Consider the following 21,159-nt stretch of genomic DNA (forward strand, 5'->3'; position numbering starts at 1 on the left):
TCGAGCACGGGTAGCGGGAGAACAGTGTTATTACCAAAGCACGCTCAACCGCCTACGGTCCAACGCCCATCGACGCGCAATTATGTTATTGTGGAATTAACATCTGATAGCAAGAAGAAGGTAAATATTAAATAGGCTGCATATATTTTGTGACTCTATTATTGACTATGCAATGCATTTTAAAAGTTAATCAGCTGTGTATATTGACAGTTATTTGTTTTACTGTGTGCATTGTCTCATCGATCCATTTTCTTTTCATTTAAACAAACGTATTTTATAGAAATTGTCTCAAGGACGTCAGCACGTCGTTTATTGGTTTCGGTTGTGAAATCACGGTCTTTCTGACACCGTTGGTTGTCAGTAACAATCATTAACCTTTCCGTGGTTGTTGTCAATGTAGGCTGAGTAGATTTTCTGTAAACACGCTCCATCATTTAGGTTTACTGACAAAACAGGGGCTGCTGCAGACTATGCTGGACAATAACAATGATCACGTGGACACGTATTCCCCAGCTTGAGCATGATTCTGGCATTTCAAGTTTATGTAACGTGTCTCGCTTAAACATGCCTTTGGTTGGTATATCAAATCGTTCTTCTATGTAAGCTTATAGACTACCACGACCGTGCGTATATCATAATTTAATGCAGCCTTTATAATCATGTGCACCAGTGGTCTACACGTTTATCACTGGCACACAGTCTGGCTATTGCAAAGCCTCTGCCCTGGAGCTGCTTCCTTGTTCAAGATGCTATTCTTACATAATGGACGGAGGCTTACATCTAGTAGGTCTACAGTTAGACTACTATAAAAAGGTGTAATATAGTAGGCTGTAGGCCTACCAAGCAGGTCAAAGTAACCACAGTGCTCCATAAAGTTATAAAACAAATGGAATGTTGTCTTCAGCTTATTTGTTATATATTTTTTATACATTACCAGTCAGTGAACCATTCTCTTCAAATTTCCATTGTTTAGATTAAAATGCAATTTGAGCAAGACCTGTGCCTCAATGAGTGTATCAGATAAATTATGAATATGCCTAGTGTCAGTTCATTTTCGATGCAAGGAGGTATAATTTTTATTTGGTTAAAAAGCTGTTTTTCTAAAGCATGTTTGTGCATGTTTGTTTTCCCCATATGTTGGATTATGTGCGCATGATGAGAGGATGCAGTCATTGCGTGAGTTTGCCCCAGATTTCATAGGCTGCAGTTCACTGGTCAGAGAGCCACTGGCTTTTGTCAGAAACAATTAGCGTCATTGTATAAATTAGTCTATTTTGTGTTTCCTTAGTTAATATTCAGGTCAGGGTTCAGAAATGAAAGATTATGTCTCTGGACAAAATGAGATGGCCGTGCCTGACTCTGCAATCTTTATTGACCCTATTAGCCTATTGATAGGAATACTATGTTGAGCTTTCAAACCTGGACATAAGGTATCATTTGCTCATTCTGTCAAGATGTGTTTATTTTTTTTACGTTTCTTTGCATTGAACTTCATCATCAGAGTGACTGTGTGACATCAGTAGAATTGGAAAATGTAGTTGCAGTTTCCATAATATAATTTCAAGAATGTGAAGAAGTGAATCAACGTAAGCTTCATTCCTCATTGAGTTCAGGGGATATACAGCAGGACCAGTCCTGGTCCCAGTTCAAATAGGGCTGTGTCACAACACTCTACTCAACATTTAGATGAACCAAACCCTCTCAATTTGAGGCATAACAGCAACAGAACTGTCATTGGAAACATTCATCTGCTATATGGTAGTAGACAAGGATCCTCACACACCGTAATATTGTTTAAAATGTAAATGCGTAATATTTAATTTAACTATTAAATACTGTATGTTTTACATTTATATGGCTTATGGTGACTATCAACAGTAACCCCATGGAAGATGCTGGTGTAACATATTGTTTCTTATCACAATGCCTTATTACAGCATTAGTGTTTGTCTGGGATAGAGGGGGATGGAGTGGAGGGCACCGAGACACTGGGATGACTTCAGCCCCACAGGAAAGCATGGTGATGTCATCCTCTCTGGAGTGAATGGGAAGGAGGGTGAGACTGGCACAGTGGCAGACTGGGCATGGTTAGGGGGTTGGGTCAATGGTCAGTGGTACAATGGCAGTTCAGTGGGGGACTACCACTAGTTTTGAGGGCTAGTATTTCACTCCTACTGTCACCTGAGGACACAACTTGCCAGTGGAACGGCAATCAATGGCAAACTTGGCATTGTGGCCACGGAGCCGGCAGACTGGGTGAACTGGTTAGATGTGGGGCTGTGGTGGGCCACTGGTCAGACTGAGGGTTGTGGTACAGTGGCGCCATCTCCTCAGTGGTGACTTGCTGACAAGGCTGGGTTCCAGAGCAGCTGGCTGACTGGGATAGGGATCTAGATAGAGAACAGATGGGACCATGGCGAGCTCAGTCACAGTGATGGCATGATGTACACACGCCTCCCACACCTCACAGACACCTCTATCTGTGGGCAATATTGTCATCATTCTCACAGCATTTTGCTTACAGCCCCAATCGCCAGCCACGTTTGTCAATATGTCGGCCAATGCTCTGCTGACTGTTTGCTTTTCTTGAGAAGGGATGGAATATTCCTCACATGGCGAGGCGTTTGCTAGCTATAAATAGATTGAGTTAAAAATGGGCCAATTTATAGTTAAAGCACTCATCTGTGCAATGCATGGCCAGAAGGCGAGTAGTCCTGTATGTAAGCATGCTGTCATCCAGTCACAGATTTGTCTCTTGAGATCTGGACTCAACCAAATGGCTTTTCCTTTGTAGTTCACAGATATATGGGGCAAATCAGAGGCCAAAGATTGAGCTCCACAGTCTGGCAAACCCATGGTAGTTAACCTTGTACTGTAGACATCATAAAGATGATCTAATCAAATCCCCACCATGCCAGCTAGCATTTATGACGAGAAGAGTTTCATTATTATTAGTTCTAGTTCTCTACCATAAATATTCTATACTCTGTATAATCATTACAAATATTAAACAGCCATGGAAAAGCACTACTCAGTCTGCATCTACAGTATATATTCCACATCATTCAGACTTAACTGTCCACATTAGCATTGGAGACTGAATAACCTTTTCTCACTGGTCTCTTGATGTTTTTGAAGAGGCTGGCTGGATGAAGAACTGTGTCACTTGAGACAACTCACTAGAAAATGCAAAAGAGCGAGTGAAAGTAATTCTTTGTTCCACATTGATTTGGTTTCTCCCAACTGGGCACAGAGAGCTCAGCCATTGAAATGGGTTTGCCTCTGAAAATTAAACACCCTTCCAAAACCTTAGAACCGGTAACACCGGGCAAGGCAGCTGTATGTGTCTGTACATGTTGAAAGTTCTACAAAAAGTGGTGAATTCGCATTAGGTTTCGTATACCAGGTGACAGAGAACGCAAGCTGGAAAAAGATTGGGACATTTATCTGGTTGGTAACCTATCAAAATGTATTTGGTATCAAAGTAGTATTTGTTAGACAGAAAGTCTGACAAATATTTGGGACTAAGCTTGCAAAGTCTGCCTCAGGTAGTCTAGGGTTGTGTTACATCCCTTCGACTATTACCATTTATCATGTTGGAAGTTGCTCTTCCATTCTGATTCTCTCTCCATGTTGGCTGAAGTGTCTTACATGACGTACGCCTCTTCAACCACCAGTATCAATAGTGTTACTCTGAGATATCACCATGTGTGTGCCTGTGTGTCTGTGTGTGTGTGTGCGTGTGTGTGTGTGTGTGTGTGTGTGGAGATACCATGGTTCAGGGCCAGACATTGCAGACACTTGCGGAGGACAATGGCCTACCAGTGTCCACTGCTCTGAATGCCATGATTGATAGAGATTAATCATCTCTTGTTTTTAAATAAGAATTGACAAGCAATACATAATAACCATTTCCAAGGGTCAACCCTAATGCCTTTTGTGGCCTTTTGCTTTTTCAATTGAAGCCATAGATTTCACAATTGTGGTGGGCGCTCACTCTGGCTCGTGTATAGAAACTTATGGTGCCACCAGTGTTGCGGGTATTGAATGAGTTCGGGAGCCATGTGAACGTGAGAGTCACAGTAGAAACAACACCACTTGGTGTAGATGTAACTCGCCTGTCATAGTTTTGGACCTTGTGCTGCTTGCTGGCAATCTAGGTTTGAGAATCTGTTGGTTTGTACTTTGCCATGGAAACCCAGGTCAATTGAGGATGCCGAGGTGGCTATGGGAGCAACTGGAAGGTGAGCATAGTCATTGCTTAGTGTTCAGCTTATCAACAGCTAACCAGGAGGTAATGCCCTTTCTTTGAACAAAACATTGTTAAAATTTTGGTCTTATTGTTGAAATGTGTGGTCAAATATAAGACCACCTGATAACATTTCTGGTATTCGAATACAAAACAAGTGATGCAGATTTGATCCAAGTGTCAAACGTTTTTAAAAAGATAGATGCTTCTGGTCTTTCTGTATGAATGTACACAAAGACAATGATGTCTTTAAAGAGGAATCCTTGTAGTCAGACTTGACTGAAAACATCTGGAGGGTGAGAGAGAATTATTGTTTAAAACAAACCCTCAACAGAACGAGGACTAAAAAAGGCAGTCCTACTTGAATGACAGAAATGACCAATTTAAGGCAGCACAATTGCTTGGTTCGAAATGAATAATATTGAACAGTCAGCTGTAGATTTGTTTTACAAAGCCATAATGAATCTAATCTTAAGAGTTCTTCACCAGATATTATTTGTACTGCCATGCCATTACAAGTTAAAGACTTTCGATTTTATCCAGGCAGATAATAAGCCATGGTATAATTGAATGTGTCATAAATATTAGGAGGGTTTAAGTTTGATTGATTGGGCCACACAAGGTAAAGTGTGAGTGCTGATACACTACTTTGAAGAACAATAAACTGATGATGTTTACTTTTTCACTTTCATTTTTGTATGCATGCACACAAACACGTATACAGTCACACACTCACACGTACACAATCACACACAGACACCTACAGACACAAACCACAATCTTTCACAAACTTTCTCACTCACTGTTTGTATCTTATGTTCCACAGCACAAAGAAACAACGTAAATCACCTATTCCAAGCAGTGTAGAGGGGGAAACCAACTACACAGGCATGGCAGCCGACCCAAAGTAAGTTGCGATCAAACATTTTTACTTTCTGTCTTGTGTAAACTGGTTTAGAACTTAAATTAAAGTCAATCGGAAATGTGTGTGTGAGACATAGAGAGTAAGAGAGAGAGAGAGTTCGAAAGACTGTCCGTCTGCTCTCCTGGCACTTCCTTCCTCTGCTCTTGAATTCTACTGAGATCTATTAATAGCCCCACCTTTATGCCAGAACACTTATGAAATTCAGTCAGCTCATGCCCAACAAATCACCTCAGAAAATGGTTCAAGCTTGCAATAAATTAAATGACAGGGAGGAAGACATAGCCAAAACCTTGATATGGGTAGATGGGTCCTGGCTCTGTGGTCAGAGACAGTGCTTTCTTGCAGGAGCAGAATATGACTCAAGCCAGTCCCTGCAGCTAATATGTGAGCAACATCACACCGTCGTTCCAGTGTTCCTACTGCACCAGCAGTTGTCCAAAAGCAATACACTTTGAGTTGTTGTTGCCCAAACTCTATCTCTATCCATTTTTCTCTCTCTCTTTAGTTTTTGACCTCTCTTCTTTGAACTCTGCATGGTGCTCCCTTTCCCACTGTTCCCTTTCCGCTTTAAGAGTGTCAAGTTTCTCCTGCATCTGATGTCATTGTATTCAAACATTTCACATTTCCCATGACATCAGTCCTATTGAAATCGAACGTACGTAACTTGTATGTCAATATAAAGTTTCACATAAACAGAAAACTCCTTTCTGGCTGCCCTGCTAATGTGCTGTTTTCTTTCTCAGAGACAACATGCCAGAGTTTAAAGTCCAGACGGCCAAGCATCCCAACATGAGCTCAGCTCCCCTCAGGCCGCCCAGTGAACAGTCCAAGGACCGGGCAGCCAAAAGGCTGTCCTCGGAGTCCAACGGCACCAGCGAGGGTGGGGCGGGTGCGTCCACGCCCGTGGAGCTCACGGCGCTTGAGGAGTCGTTTAGACGCTTCGCCATCCACGGTGACACGCGCGCCACAGGGAAGGAGATGCACGGCAAGAACTGGTCCAAGCTGTGCAAGGACTGCGGCGTCATCGACGGCAAGAACGTCACCCTCACAGACGTGGACATCGTTTTCAGCAAAGTCAAGTAGGAGAGCTGCTTCTACTGTTCAGGGGTGTCGGGAAAGGGGCAGAGAGTTCTCCTACACTAACAAACACTGGGATATTTTTTAGTTGTACATTTTTGTAACGTCTTGGATGATTCCATGTTTGAAATATTGTACACAAATGAAGAAACGCATTATCTCCATAGTGACTCCATAGTGGGAGCAGGAGCATTTTATCAAAATAAAATGCTAAAATATTAGTTATGAGCTTGCTTCAAACAAATACATTTGGCTGCCAGTGCATTAAGAACATTTCATTTGATAATACTTCTTAAAATAATGTAATTTGCTTAAATGTAGTAATTAGATGAGCCATTTATACTAAAAACAAGTCCAATTAGATAACATCTAAAAATGACATGATTCTATGTATTGATGTAAGGTTTTTGCCATACAATGCCAGGCTAGATTCCGCCTGCTCACCTGTGGGGGTTGCTGTCCCTCCGTAACAAGAGCACACAGCTAGGGGTCAGGATGGCTCATCTTGTTACTCCCCCAGGTCTGGGTAGTCATACCACCACAGCTCTACACAGCAGCCTAGGTGAAGCTTAAAAATATGCTGTGGCCTCGATAGCCTCTCACCAATAGTGAGTCTTTCGGTGCTCTGGGTCTGTTTTGTTCTGATTGCCGAGCCGTCTAGTAAATACTGCTCTATTCGTGGGAAAGGAGCCTTTCTCTAGAGCTATCACTGTAAGCGTAAGGGAATGCTTACAGTAATAGATGTAAATCTTGAAGCAAACAGATTATATCAATATTTGGAGGAAAGCTGGGTCATTTTATGACTGTCAGTTTTGTGTATTTGTTGCACACATTCATTTTCAGGAGCTCTTTGGTCATGCAAGAAGCCACCATGAAGTGATTTGTTTCATCCTGGCTGAGCCTTGAGAATAAAGATTATTCTGCTTGGCGGCGTAGGAACAGTGGAGAGAGAGAGCGCAGGCCACTCAGGACACTGCTACGGGAGGGGATCTGAGGGCTCTCACATGGGGAAGCTCTCTCTGATTTAGAGGATTTTCCATCTTTCTCTGTACATCCTTGCCTGCCTTTCTGTTGCCATGTGCAGTGCCAGGCCCAGTCAATGCGAATCTACAGACCGAATGTCATTAGGATCACACTAGTGTCCTTCCTAGTCACTCAGAGGGTGTTTTCAGTTTCCTCGTTCAGCGAGACCCTAACACCTAACAGAGAGTGTGCTGTGTATACAGTATACAGTATTTCAGAGCCTGGCAGAAGAGGGGGGGAGGAGGAGGAGGAGGAGAAGAGTAGAGGAGATGAGTGGGGGAGGGGATGTGTTGTAAGCTGTTTCTGACTTGAGGCGTGAGCTGGGGAGCGCTACGTGCCGTGACAGTTTCAAATCTGGCCTTTTCTTTTAATCAGAGCCGGAGCTTCTCGCGAACACATGAAGAATTAAACAGCTTTATGAGCCCTGTCTGATGGCAATGAGACACAATAAATCCTCCTTCACTCAGGGTGGAAATGTCTACTGTAACAGTAGAGTGTCTACAGTGTGTTGTTTGGTCTAAACAAAACATTACAACAAAAGCCTGGATTAACTACAGTCAGTAGAATGATCATCGGTATCTTCTATTTTCATGGGATTTCTTGCCAGTGATGCCTCATTTACGCTCTCATCGTTTGTCCACTTAAATATTTATTGCAAACATCGACCCTAACGAGCACATATGTGTGTCTTTTGGAAAAGAGACACTCAGGGTAAACTACATCTGCACCACAGTTTGGAACTAAACACATTAGACACAACATTTGACATGAGCACCACCCCTACTTCTGATGTGTTTATTTGATGTGGCTCATCCCCTCGCACGCTACTGAAAGGATGATTTACTGAGTTGATTTTCCAAGAAAGACAGGGCCATCCTCTTCAGACAGAACACGCCAGCTGGAAGTCCGATTTCCCATCTGACATTAGACAGCATGGAACAGGCTCAGAGGAATCTAGCTCAAGTGTTCACTACTGACGGATAGCCCAAACAGAACTGGTCACCAAAGGAGTCAAATTAATAATAAACCCAAACAGCCTTGTTTACTGTAGCTTGTTGCCATGGCAGCAGGTTACCCGGGAGACTGCTGTTGTTTAGGTGATTTATCACCACAGCAATAGGCCTGTTTGTGTTTGTGTTACTATGCAGTCTTCACGTGAGAGTCAGTGTGGGACACACTCTGATTAAACAAATGTCTGAAGGGGAATGTGATTTGTGAAATGAGCACCTGACTGAAACAAAGTTTACAGTGAGCAAAGCAAGGACGATAGTACAAGACCTAAAAAGAAGTTGAGTTCCCACTAAGCACACTTTACAGTTAGTGATCATGAAATATATTTGCCACTGCCAGTACAGTAGTAAGCTCATTGTGATGTGATTCTACCTCAGTGGTAGAACATTTGACTGCAGGTCTAGAGCTCACAGGTTCGAATCCCGCCCTGTATGTTGCTTTGGCGGAAAGCGTCTGCTAAATGAACACTTTATTATGTTATTGGGTTCCGACCTTCACGTTTCACCTTAATAGTGCTTGATACATTGGTCTATGAACCCCTAAAAAACAAAGTCACCGTTGACATCATGTAAACAAATCGAGTGACTCAGTAACAGGGAATTCTCTGTTCCTGTGCAGAGCACACATAATAGCCAGCCAGGGCCTTGACTGATCGGGAGACGTTCCTTTAAAAGTCTCAGACTAAGATGATGAGTCTAAATGAGTCATTAGAAAAACATTGCAATGAAGGATGTTACTTGATGTTGCATGCCATATACAAACTCATAGGTTGTTGCCTGTCCTCCCTCACTTCTTAGGAAGAAATCCTGCCGTACCATCACATTTGACGAGTTCAAGGCAGCACTTGGTGAGCTGGCCAGGAAGAAGTACAAAGAGAAAACAGGGGAGGAGGCAGAGGGAGAGGTCTTCAAGGTGATTGAGGGTAAATCACCGAAAATTGCAGGAGTGACGGTAAGTGAAAATGACATAATCAAGTGACAGTATAAGTTTTGTCATTGAAGGCAATAAAAGTACAAGTGAAAATGATCTGTCTTTCTTGTCCTCAATAGAGAGCTGTGGCCTCCCCGACAGTGTCTCGTCTCACAGACCCCACCAAGTTCACAGGGTCACACAAGGAGCGCTTTGACGAGACCGGTCGAGGGAAGGGTAAGGCCGGGCGTGTGGAAGTGGTGGACACATCCGGATATGTCTCGGGATACAAACACGCAGGGTCATATGAGAAGAAAATCACCAAACCCCCCCTAGGTAAACCCATGTGAAGAAGGAAATGGTGGACAAAGCATTAGTCCAAAAACTAGGATAATTTTTTAAGAAACTCCATGAAAGCACAAAAGATAGGATTTCATGATTTCCCACCCATCTGTTTTTATGTGTGCTTGAGATGTTTTAAGTTCCTCTCTTTGTAAAGTGTGAGAACTGGAAAACTGTTTACATCAATTTTTACTAAGACATCACCAGCTGGTACATTCCAAACAGAAAGATTATAACTGCCAAACACTGAATTTAACTAACAAGAGCAACAGCTAGTCGATGAAAAATGAAGTTTCCATTTGAAGATAGGGCCTTCAAATATTTTGTAAGCGTATAACATGATGCCACTAAAACGTGAAAAAAAGGAAAGGTGAAATCAACAACTTGATATATTGTCAACAACGTTGCACTTTGCCATGGCAATAGCTCAAGGTATAGTATTTTACAATGTTTAGTGAATGGGATTAAAAGTTAAAAGTAAATTATTCGTTTATTTGCAAAGACCAAGACTGATGAACATACCATCCTGTTTTTCGACTCTGCCTTCCCCCTGGTCATTGAAGTCTACTGTTTGAGTCTTAATCTGTCACGTTGTTTGTTGTCTTGAGTCTATAATAGTTTACACAATAAATACATAGTTTGCCTTCAATTGTTATTAAAACCATGAACAGGATATCTTGAAGTTCTGCATCTACCTGTTTTTAGATAAAATAGATAATGTAAATGATAACATTGTTTTAGTTAATCCTGTAGAACGTGTTACCTCTGTATAAACTTCCTATTCTTGTGAATTCTTACTTTTATAAATGTCATATAACATTATACATTATTAGTGCACTCACAGTATCTTTTCAATTTAACAAAGGATACCAGAATCTTTTGGCCAAATTTCAAATGCATTACTCTGACATTCTGTAATTTTATATTGGTTGTTCGAACAATGACCCTGAAATCCACTTTAATTGTTCTAATGTATACACCTACCATTTTGATAACATTCAACTGTTCAACAACTATGTTGGTCACCCCTGAATGGGTTGTTGAAGATTGTATTTTTAATATTTTACTGATATGGTTATGCTGTCAGATTGATATAGTTATAATATATTGTTGGTGATATTGTGTATATTTCTAAATGTATAGCCGCATGGCTTAATACAAGACACTGGCTGCCGTTCTGTTATATGTATATTGCTGTATCTTGTGCATGAAGTAGTGCATTATGCATATGATAGGAAAGCAACTACAGTGCCCTCCAAAAGTATTGGAACAGTGAGGCGAATTCCTTTATTTTTGCTGTAGACTGAAAACATTTGGGCTTGACATCAAATAATGAACGTGAGACCAGAGATCAACGTTTCAGCTTTTATTTCCAGGTATTTACATCAGGATCTGATGCACAACTAAGAAAATATCACATTTTGTTTGAATCCACCCATTTGTCATGTGATCAAAAGTATTGGAACAGATATACTTAAAACATATTTAAGTGAATAAGACTTAATATTTAGTTGCAAATCCTTTGCTTTCAATAACTGCAGCAAGTCTGTGACCCATTGACGTCACCAAACTTTTGCATTCTTCCTTTTTGATGCTTTCCCAGGCTTTCACTGCAGCCTCTTTCAGTTGTTGTTTGTTTTGTGGGGTTCCTCCCTTCAGTCTCCTCTTAAGCAGGTAAAATGCATGCTCTATAGGGTTTAAGTCTGGAGATTGACTTGGCCAGTCTAATACCTTCCATTTCTTGCCCCTGATGAACTCCTTTGTTGTTTTGGCAGTGTGTTTTGGGTCGTTATCTTGCTGCATGATGAAGGCTCTGCCAATCAGTTTGGTTGCATCTTTCCTTAAATTGGCAGACAAAATGTTTCTGTAGACTTCCGAGTTCATTTTGCTGCTGCCATCATGTGTTACATCCTCAATGAAGATTAATGAGCCCGTCCCAGAAGAAGCCATGCAAGCCCAAGCCATGACATTACCTCCACCGTGTTTCACAGATGAGCTTGTGTGTTTGGGATCATGAGCAGTTCCTTTCTTTCTCCAAACTTTAGCCTTTCCATCACTTTGGTAAAAGTTAATCTTTGTCTCATCAGTCCATAAAACTTTGTCCCAGAATTTTTGAGGTTCATCTCTGTACTTTTTGGCAAATTCCAGCCTGGCCTTCCTATTCTTCTTGCTAATGAGTGGTTTGCATCTTCTGGTGTAGCCCTTGTACTTTTGTTCATGAAGTCTTCTGCGAACAGTAGATAGTGATACCTTCACTCCTGCCATCTGGAGGTTGTTGCTGATCTCACTAACAGTTGTTTTAGGGTCTTTCCTTACAGCTCTCACAATGTTTCTGTCATCAACTGCTGATGTTTTCCTTGGTCTACCTGTTCGACGTCTGTTACTTTATGCACCAGTAGTTTTCTTCTTCTTCAGGACATTCCAAATGGTTGTACTGGCTATGGCCAATGTTTCTGCAATGGCTCTGATTAATTTTCCATCTTCTCTAAGACTCACAATTGCTTGTTTTTCACCCAAAGACAGCGCTCTGGTTTTCATGTTGTTTTCACCTCTGAATACAGTCTGCATAGACAAAACCTATCTTACCCAATCTGAACCTGAGTGTAGACATTCAGTGGTATTTTTTGATTGAATAATGTATGTAATAGGACACACCTGGGCAACAAAACACACCTGTCAGTCACATGTTCCAATACTTTTGCTCACGTGACAAATGGGTGGGTTCGAACAAAAAGGTGATATTTTCTAATTTGTGCATCAGATCCTGATGTAAATACCTGGAAATAAAAGCTGAAACGTTGATCTCTGGTTTCACATTCATCGTTTTATGTCAAGCCCAAATGTTTTCAGTCTACAGCAAAAATAAAGGAATTGGCCTCACTGTTCCAATACTTTTGGAGGGCACTGTATATACTGTACATTAGTGAACATAAAAAGCATACATCAGATATCTCTTTTCAACTGTTAAGTGTTTGGGTAAAGACTGGTTCTGTTGCTGTTTTTATGTGGACAAGACTTACTTTTAGAAAAGGATGGTTTGCATAATTGTGTATGTGTGAAAACATTTCAAGTTTATCAAAGGGATGTTGGTGGCCAATTAGTTAAGTTATTTATTGATCAAACAATATAAAACTTTCAGTATTACAGTAACCGCACATGAAGCAAAATACTAAATATTTTGGGAAACTGAGGCATATCCTACAAAAAATTCAGGGATGAAAAATACCGTCATGCAATATCAAGTAAAATGCTGCACAAAGTAAGATTTGTGTCTTAACACAGTATTCTTTGTCAGCGACCCTGTCAACACAATTGTCGGGTAACTTTTAGTCGTAAGTACAAAACTTTCTCTTGCACTAACTTAGCTGAGTACACACACATAGAAATTTGCTACACAAAAAATATTTATACGGATATAAAGTATGAAGAAAAGGGAAGCGCTAAAGAAGAATACTTTTGTAGGAAGTCTATTTTTCAAACATAGTGACATACTGTTCCTCTCATACATCACACTACCTGTAGCTTCAGCTGATGGAGACTCAACCCAACCAGCAGCATTGGTGTACTATTCGCTTTTGCACCCTTCAATGGATTGTCTTGTGTAATTTAATGCCAAATAATGTGCACCTTTTGTGTGGAGGAACAAAACTGTCTTATTTTTCAAAATAACTTTTTAATGTACTGTTGTGCCCTGGTGCATGCATTGTGTTTCTGTTGCTGTTCTTTAGATCTTGCGTGTTCCTGATTTATAGCATTATGAAAATAAATTCCAATCCTGCCAAACAATCCTGCCTCCAAGTTTCCAATATCTTAACACTTTTGAGGGAATCAAATCCATGTGAATGCATGGAATTTCTTACTGTATTCATTTTAACAAAATAATGAATTAGTTTCAATAACTTTATGTACAAAGCTATTTCCTAAATGCAAAAATCCCTGGAGCTGTGTGTGACTCCATTTGGTTTTGCTTAAGTGAAATTGTGTGTGAGCACAGACAGGTCTATATGTGTGTGCACACATCTCTTAACCCTGAGGCGGACATACATCCAATAAGGGCAGAGTGCAGCTGGAACGTAGACGCATACATTCCAGAACAGCCTATGGGAGTGAAGTTGACCTCAAAACAAGGGTACCAAGCCACAAGGAAAAAATGCGGTCTCAACACACTCCCCTCTCTTGGTACTAATTAACATCGACTTGTCCAAATATCCTTTCCACACCGCCATCGCACAGCACTCCCAAAACAAACCATTCCCGACCTTCCTCTTTAAACAAAAACAACACTTCAACGTGAGGCAAAAGCAGCTTTAATGCAATAATTACTTAATTCATCAACATGCTTCCAACTCAAAAAATATGAAGCAGGAAACCTGCAGTGCAGTCACTTTTCAAAATGCAATCTAATGTGCTGACATGATACAGTAGCCATTGTCCAGCTCACATGTCATTTGAAAAGGGAACACGGCTGTTTCAAATCACCAGGTCACCTTTCTGACACCACACCAACTTCCTCCTAATCAAAAATCAAAATGTATTTGTACGGCACATTTCATACACAGAGGTAACACAATGCGCCTCACAGTAGGAAGGATAAAAAAAAGGGGGGGTTAAAAACATCAATAAATAAATGTTCCGTACATGTTAAATAAAATACATTTTACAGTGAGTGATAAGCGAGATGGAAGAGGTATGTCTTAAGTGTTTCAGCCATTCTAAGGTATTCTGTCAGAGTGTTCCTAATGACAGCATGCCATTGCAGGCAGCAGTATAGAAGCATAACCTGCTGTAGGTAGCTGCTGGTCTGCTGTTAGTGGTGCTGGTCCTGCTGTAGGTAGCTCCTGCTGGTCTGCTGTTAGTGGTGCTGGTCCTGCTGTAGGTAGCTCCTGCTGGTCTGCTGTTAGTGGTGCTGGTCCTGCTGTAGGTAGCTCCTGCTGGTCTGCTGTTAGTGGTGCTGGTCCTCAGGGACGCCTGCCCGGGGACTCCAACTCACCCAGCAGACGCTCATTAGTAGCTACTAGCGACCTGGAGTACACACACACACATACACACACAGAGCACTTAAGTCCCATGCACAAGCAACTCTCATCATCACCCACTAGCTGTTATTCCATAGCAAATTGTTTATTGACTAAATCTGCCGGGCTGACTGAAACATATTTGCCAGTTGAGCGACCGAGATGTGGGTTTCTGACTTTATGTGACTAATTGCTGTACCTGTGGCTCTCCTGCAGCATGCCCGCCAACTCCCTGACCTTCTCCCCATCCTCAACCTTCTCCCTCAGCACCGTCACCTCCCTCTTCAGTTCCTCCACCTCCGCCAGCTTCTCTGAGAGAAAAACGAGAACCACATACTCACAACCTCAATCATTTAACACAATGAAAACATAGTTGTTTAATGTATTAATGTAAATATCAATGGTTTATGCTAGTGGTTTTGAGTCTCGTGTAGATCCTTACTCACCCTTTAAGTCTGTGTTGCGGGAGCTTTTCATCATCGAGTTCAGATACTGCTGCTCCAACTTGATCAGCTGCTTCTGCAGGGACACATTCTCCTCCAGGACCAACTTCAGGTGCTCATTTAGGTTGTCCTGAAATCAAGAGAAAGCTATGAGGAATGTTCTCTGGTCAGTTATAACTCGGGGTTGTCTTATATTTCATTTCCACCCACGGTGTTGCCCTGGGCCTCCTCATGCTGAGTGGTGAGACGTTGGATCTCTGCTATGTGATCCTGGTCTCGACTTTCTGCGTTCAGCTTCAGCTCCTCAATCTCCTCCTTCAAGGTCCTGACCTCAACCTCCCGACTGGAGACATCCTGCTCCATCATAGAGAGGATGTGAACTGCCTGAGCTGGATGAACACAACATCACACTTTTGTCACTGAACGGTAAGGCAATATGATACAATATGGACCTTCTGAACACCATCTGCTCAGGAAAACAAAAACAAAAAAATCAAAAACATGCTGTGCGTGGTTTACACTTACAGAGGAAGTTGTTGTCCTGGTGAAGTGATTTCTGTCCTGTCCAGTGCTTGTCCACCAGACCAAGGAGCATCTCCAAGGGTTTTCTGTAGCTCCCCTGTCGTACAGATACAGTACTTCCATGACACAACACAGTGAATGACGGAAGATGAATTGTCAACCATGTGACAATAAAAATACAGGATTCCATCGTATATACAGGATGTGAGAGATGGGATGAATAAATGGCAGGGTAAGGTAAGCAGACATGATGTCTCTAAAGGGGGACCCTCACCCTCTGCTGTTGAGCATGTTGTTGTGGTTGAGTGGTGCCCCCTGCTGTTTCCTGCAGGCTGTGGTAGGAGAGCCTGGGAGGGTGCAGGATGGGGTTGGAGGAATCAGAGGGTTTCACACCAGGACTTAAGGGACTGGGAGGACGGATCTTCATCAGGGAAGAGGCAGGCTTGTCTCCGTGATCTTTAAAATATATATCATTACAAATATGCATCGTGTATGCATTTACGTCACTTCATATGAACTAACTTAAACTTGAGTCATAGATGAAATAGTCTTAAATCCAGCTTTGTTCCAATTAACTCTCTCTGCAGCAGCTTGAGCAGTCTCAGTGGTAACAGACGTGGTCTTGCAAGTTCCGTCAGAGGTATACGGGCATCCGTCCGCTCCAACGGGGAGTCGAACTCACCACCTCTGACTTCCCAAGCGCCACCACTACCAACTACGCCAACGAAAAGCTAGCAATTCGTTGACGCAGGTGGCCTGTTACATACTTGAGGAGTGAGTTTCACCACACACCGGCTACATCAGCTCCAAAAATGTTGCTAAATAATAAAGTGTTTTCTTTATCTTGGCCTCACCGGGATGAGGGGTGAAGTAGCCTTTGGCAGGGACTCTCATTTGTTTGGGGGGTTTCAGGTGCTTCTCCCTTCGAGAGCCAGGTCTGTGCTTCTCGACATGAGGGTCAAAGGTCACTCTAGGTCCCTTAGTCACTTTCAACGAGGAAAAACTTTTTCCATTAGATGTGACTTTCATTCGTGGATCCTTTGATTGAATATGTTGAGCTGCTGCACAATTACAGAGAATAAGATCACCAACAACAGGAGCATATACAATTTGGGCTAGCCTACTGTAAGTAAGGCATCCAATTTGTCAATTGTTATAAGAGACGATTATATTTTGAAATGCAGATTATGGAACACTCAAGTTGATGTGCCTGGACAACTGTCCACCCCCTGGTGGTACAGTTCCTGCAATGTCAGCAAACATCCGATAAATTCACAGCAATTTATGCAGTGCATACTAGCAGGATTGTGCTAAGGCATGCACACTCACGATCTTTGGTTATGGAAGACCTGAGGATGGATTTGGCTGCATCCTAAATAAAATCAAAATAAGAATAACTCACATTATGATGATGTATTTCCATAAATGATGATCTAATCCGTTGTCTGAGTTATGTTACAAATAGAAGAGCATCACCTGACTTTGAGATGATGCTGCACTTTCCAAATTCTCCAAATCTCCTTCTAAATTATGGGTAAGATAAAACTTTAATATAACTGCTATTTGAAATGACTCAATAAAGCAAAAACGCGGTATGGCAATCCAATGCAAATTAATCCACCTTCCAGGTGATACAGCTGAGACTCCAGCTCCTTCTGGAACGATCCAGAGAATGGCTGAGGTTCACTCTGGCTCCAGTTGCTCCTGGCCACAAGGTTCAGTACAACATCATCCTTGTCATCCAAAAAAGAAAAATTCTTGGTCATCCGATTCACTGCGGCCAGCCTCAGCTCACTGCTCCTGCGAGACACAACAGTGCATAAGACGAAATAGCCGTAAGATCTAGTGGAATGTGGAAGTAGAATTTGGGTTATACTGTATATTTATCAACCAAGTTAGATTTTCTTTCCATAAGCACATCTATAAATCCCCTTTGTTTATTGTTAGCCTGTCACATCAATTCACAATTATACCTCTGGTCACTGAGCTCTGTTACGTCAGTCAGCGAGGGTTTTGTCTGTAGGGGTACATCACCAGATTCAGCAGAGAAATGCATGATGGCGAGTTTTCTCTCACTGTCCCGGACTGGACAGTCATCTGGAACAAATGAGAGAGAGATAATGGATTCAACATTTTGGGTTGACGACAAATACAAAGAGGTAAGACCACAACATGTGATGGTTGCTCCTACCGAGCTTGCGCAGGTTGGACAGTGCATGGATCAAGTACAGACGGTAGTGTGGATCTCTCTTGGTCAGAGGGTTGAGTCTCAAGTCCAAGTCTTTCAAAGTTGTCAGCTTGCAAAGCACTCTGACTTCCTCTATGGAAGGTATACGGTTGTAGTACAGGTTTAATCTCTCCAGCATCTTTAAGTGTTGAACACCCTTAGAAGGAGAACAATACTTACAGTCATTTATTGATTTTATTTATTCTGCAAACATTTGGCCTGCCAGTGATATAGACCTACATCGACAGAGATAAGAGCGTTACAAGAGAGATCCAGGGTCTTCAAACGGACCAAGTTCTTCAGTGAGATTCCAAGATGTTTGATTTTCTCTTTGTATGTCCCAGGAAGACTCAGAGACCTGACATCCGCTATAAATAAAAAAAGAAGCGAGGTACATCTGGCGAGTAAGTTGGCTGCACTAGTACCTATATGTCACACAAATACTATATGGCCGCCAGAAAGCAACGCTGATTAGCTTGATATGAGCGTGATGAGCACTTATATGCAAGAGCGGGATCAGCACTATGATGAGCTAGCTGTACTGGCTGTACTAAAGCAGTTAGATAGCCTAGCTACATTATTGGTATCTGAGCAGTTGCATAAAATCACAGGTAATCTGGTATTCTGGGCAAGCAGGCATTATAAGCCCTGGTGGTTACCTTAGACAGTGTGCTTTGTACTAAAAAAGGGAGATAGATTAAAAACATTACCAAGACATTGGTGTTCTAGATTGACTTTCTCCCGTATCCATTGCTCTGTAATCGTTGTCAAGCACTCCGCCGCCATACTTTTCGAAGTTCCCTGGCAAAAGTAGGATCATGCGCAGTGGGCCATATCCTGGTTCTCCTTGCACACGTCACGTGTCAAAACAAATGCATGCAGTAAAGTCAGCTACATGCTGTAGCTAGGTGAGATATGCTAACTTATATTTTTGAATACAGGTCATTCTATTGTCTAAATTAAATTCACTAAACTATTACATCATCAGGGATTAACTGTTCGATTTACGTCCGCCTAACCTGGCGATCATAAAAGAAAAGAGTCATGAATGATAAATGGAATATAAACTTAGTTAAACTGTAAATTCGTGCGTTGCAAACTTCTCTACAGGTCATTCATTTCAATGGCAGCCTCTATAACAGAAGGGATAATAGCATGTTCCAATATCATTCAGTCGGTCTCAGCCCTGTACACTGCTCATCAACTCTTTAAGGTAGTTTACACTGTCTTAATTAACACTCTTGAAATTGTAGCTCGACATCATTGATAATCTCGTGACATTCCCAAACCTGTTAATGTGCACCTGACTGTTACACAGTAACACTCTTCTTTTACACCAACTTATCTACCCTCTTCTCTCTCTTCTCCTCCAGGACCACAGAGCTCCATCAGTAGGTCTGTTCCTGCTTGGCCTCTCTGCAGGCCTCTGTGCTCTGCCTCTCTCCAACCCAGTACTCATTTGTCTGCAGACAGATCTGGAGTGGGCAGGAGAGATCCTTGCCCCACCCCTGGTCTCCTTTGGCTTCCTGTGGCTCAGCCAAGACCATGCCACTGCCCATGTGCTCCTGATTGGCTCCGGGCTTCTCCCACTACTCTGTGATTGGCTTTCTCCGGATGGACTCATGGTGATGACCCGCTGCTTGGCCCTGTCTTCTCTGTCCTGTTCCCTGACAGTGTGTCTATTTGCTGGGAATGCAACAGGGGCCCTGGGGAGTGTGGCCCTCAGCCTGCCCTCACTGGTAGCCCCCAGGGTTGTGCTCCACTCCCTCACTCCACTCATCTCTCAAGGTGCCTTGGAGGGACTGCTTAAGTGGCTGTTGAAAGGCTCCATGGCTGTAGGGTGTATTGCTTCTAAACGGGCCCTTGGTGTGTACCTGGAGGACCTGAAGAACTGGGACTGATGTTACTCATTAACTAAAGATATTCCTTGACTGACCCAGCGTTACACTGACAGAATTGATTGCAAATAGCTACTAACTGCGTGGGAACTGAAATGAATGATCTATTTATGTATATTCATTGAGAGATCTGTTACAATGTCCTAACAATTCGTTCAGAGGGTCCCATCAGGTATACAATGTCACTTTGGAAGTGGAGGTCAGATGATTCATAGGGACATGGTGGCTTTGGCCCATCAAAGGCCTGTCTGAATCCAAGGCATTGTTCTGACAACAAAGCTGCTTAGCACTGATGAAGCCTCACCACAGGCCTCCTTTTATGCATCCCTCCATGTAAGTCACAAGGCACTGGTACACATGTCTATGTGACACATTAGGTGATACTGTTTATGATCATGTAGGCACTGATTCTGGTTTCATTTTGTATTTGAATCTTAACGATTATTGTTGGTGTGTCACTCCAAATACTCATTTACATTTCACACCACTTGGAAATCCACACCTGTCAGTATTTATTTGGACGGCTTACTTGGAGAATCCTTGCTTTACAACAGAATATATAAAGGCATTTTGAAGTGCCTTGCGGATATTTGTTTGTATTCTTTTCCTCTAGGTGAGCTTGGCAACATTGTGCAACAATGTACTCGCGTACATTTCAGCCTGTACTCGTGGGAAGCCTATTGTAACTCACAGCACGTCTACCGGCCAAAAGCTTCAGTGTGTGAGGACATGCTCTGGGTTCCAAAGCACCACATTCTGTTCATTCTGCAGCATCAGCAGTTACAACCTCAGCTAACCAGATACCATGTCTTCCAGATGTGCTTAGGATCCATTTGGATACATGTGCATGCACTTTGCTTTTCATTTAAAGGATGCTAACAAATTCAGGCAGACATATTTTGATCTGCATAAAGGTTATTTAGGAATTAGTCTGTAGCTGCTTGATTGATGCGTATTTGTTGCGTCACCTTATTCCTTCTGCTTAGAACATGGCCAAGCATTGTAATGTGGATAGACGCTGAGTGGGCACTGCAGAACTGTTTGGAGTCCCTGGACTCCCTGGACTCTTGAGCAGAGCAGCACTGATGTCAGCACTTTGCAGGCCAGGACCCTAACCTAGATTCAGGACTATGTCCAGCTCACACCTACAGATAAGGTCATAACACAAAAAACACCAAAACCAGACATTTTGACCTTTTTGACTATGCAAATAATCTATATTAAAATGAATACCCTACCACTTCAGGACTTCTCCTAAATAGTGCTCCACTGCGTGTGTTTGGGACTAGCAGAAAGATGATCCTAACTCTAATCCTAGCCTGAGCCAACCCTTACTTCTTCAAAAACAAAAACTATGTGACTATAAGTTGTGAGAAAATGCTAGTGCTCCATATTTTTTTGCTGTGTTAAGACAGGAAAAACTGTTCAAAATTGCCACCAAACATGTACACCAGTGATAAAAACTAAACGGTTTCCCGGGGTATTGGAGTGCCAGCGTCCTGTCTACCATGGAATTGT

General features: G+C 42.2%; 3 protein-coding genes across 7 annotated transcripts; 2 read left to right on the top strand and 1 right to left on the bottom strand.

The window, feature by feature from the left end:
- LOC124483203 (tubulin polymerization-promoting protein) lies at positions 1-10,854 on the top strand. 4 transcript variants are annotated; one of them, XM_047043527.1, is made up of 6 exons: positions 3,384-3,450; positions 4,161-4,244; positions 5,076-5,156; positions 5,918-6,253; positions 9,083-9,236; positions 9,335-10,854. In XM_047043527.1, exons 2-6 carry the CDS (start codon positions 4,228-4,230, stop codon positions 9,542-9,544), a joined length of 798 nt encoding a protein of 265 aa, XP_046899483.1. In that variant the 5' UTR covers positions 3,384-3,450; positions 4,161-4,227; the 3' UTR covers positions 9,545-10,854. The 4 variants fall into 4 exon arrangements, with proteins under 4 accessions (XP_046899500.1, XP_046899509.1, XP_046899483.1 ...); XM_047043536.1 differs by having other exon boundaries at positions 3,386-3,450; positions 4,203-4,244; XM_047043544.1 differs by lacking the exons at positions 3,384-3,450; positions 4,161-4,244 and adding an exon at positions 1-120.
- A 2,978-nt stretch (positions 10,855-13,832) lies between these two features.
- On the bottom strand, positions 13,833-21,155 carry cep72 (centrosomal protein 72). 2 transcript variants are annotated; one of them, XM_047043083.1, is made up of 15 exons: positions 20,880-21,155; positions 18,454-18,589; positions 17,984-18,111; positions 17,708-17,900; positions 17,490-17,613; positions 17,138-17,316; positions 16,993-17,039; positions 16,846-16,888; positions 16,371-16,577; positions 15,791-15,972; positions 15,520-15,613; positions 15,205-15,383; positions 14,998-15,124; positions 14,751-14,862; positions 13,833-14,558 (listed from the first exon to the last, which is right to left on the bottom strand). In XM_047043083.1, the coding sequence occupies exons 2-15, from the start codon at positions 18,527-18,529 to the stop codon at positions 14,495-14,497; spliced, it is 1,755 nt and encodes a 584-aa protein (XP_046899039.1). In that variant the 5' UTR covers positions 18,530-18,589; positions 20,880-21,155; the 3' UTR covers positions 13,833-14,494. The 2 variants fall into 2 exon arrangements, with proteins under 2 accessions (XP_046899039.1, XP_046899047.1); XM_047043091.1 differs by lacking the exons at positions 17,984-18,111; positions 20,880-21,155 and having other exon boundaries at positions 18,454-18,537.
- LOC124482654 lies at positions 18,602-20,891 on the top strand. The gene is made up of 2 exons (XM_047043103.1): positions 18,602-18,956; positions 19,117-20,891. The coding sequence occupies exons 1-2, from the start codon at positions 18,867-18,869 to the stop codon at positions 19,642-19,644; spliced, it is 618 nt and encodes a 205-aa protein (XP_046899059.1). The 5' UTR covers positions 18,602-18,866; the 3' UTR covers positions 19,645-20,891.
- Positions 21,156-21,159: the final 4 nt, after the last annotated feature.

Source organism: Hypomesus transpacificus, chromosome 2 (genome assembly GCF_021917145.1).
Source record: "Hypomesus transpacificus isolate Combined female chromosome 2, fHypTra1, whole genome shotgun sequence".
NCBI lineage: Eukaryota > Metazoa > Chordata > Actinopteri > Osmeriformes > Osmeridae > Hypomesus > Hypomesus transpacificus.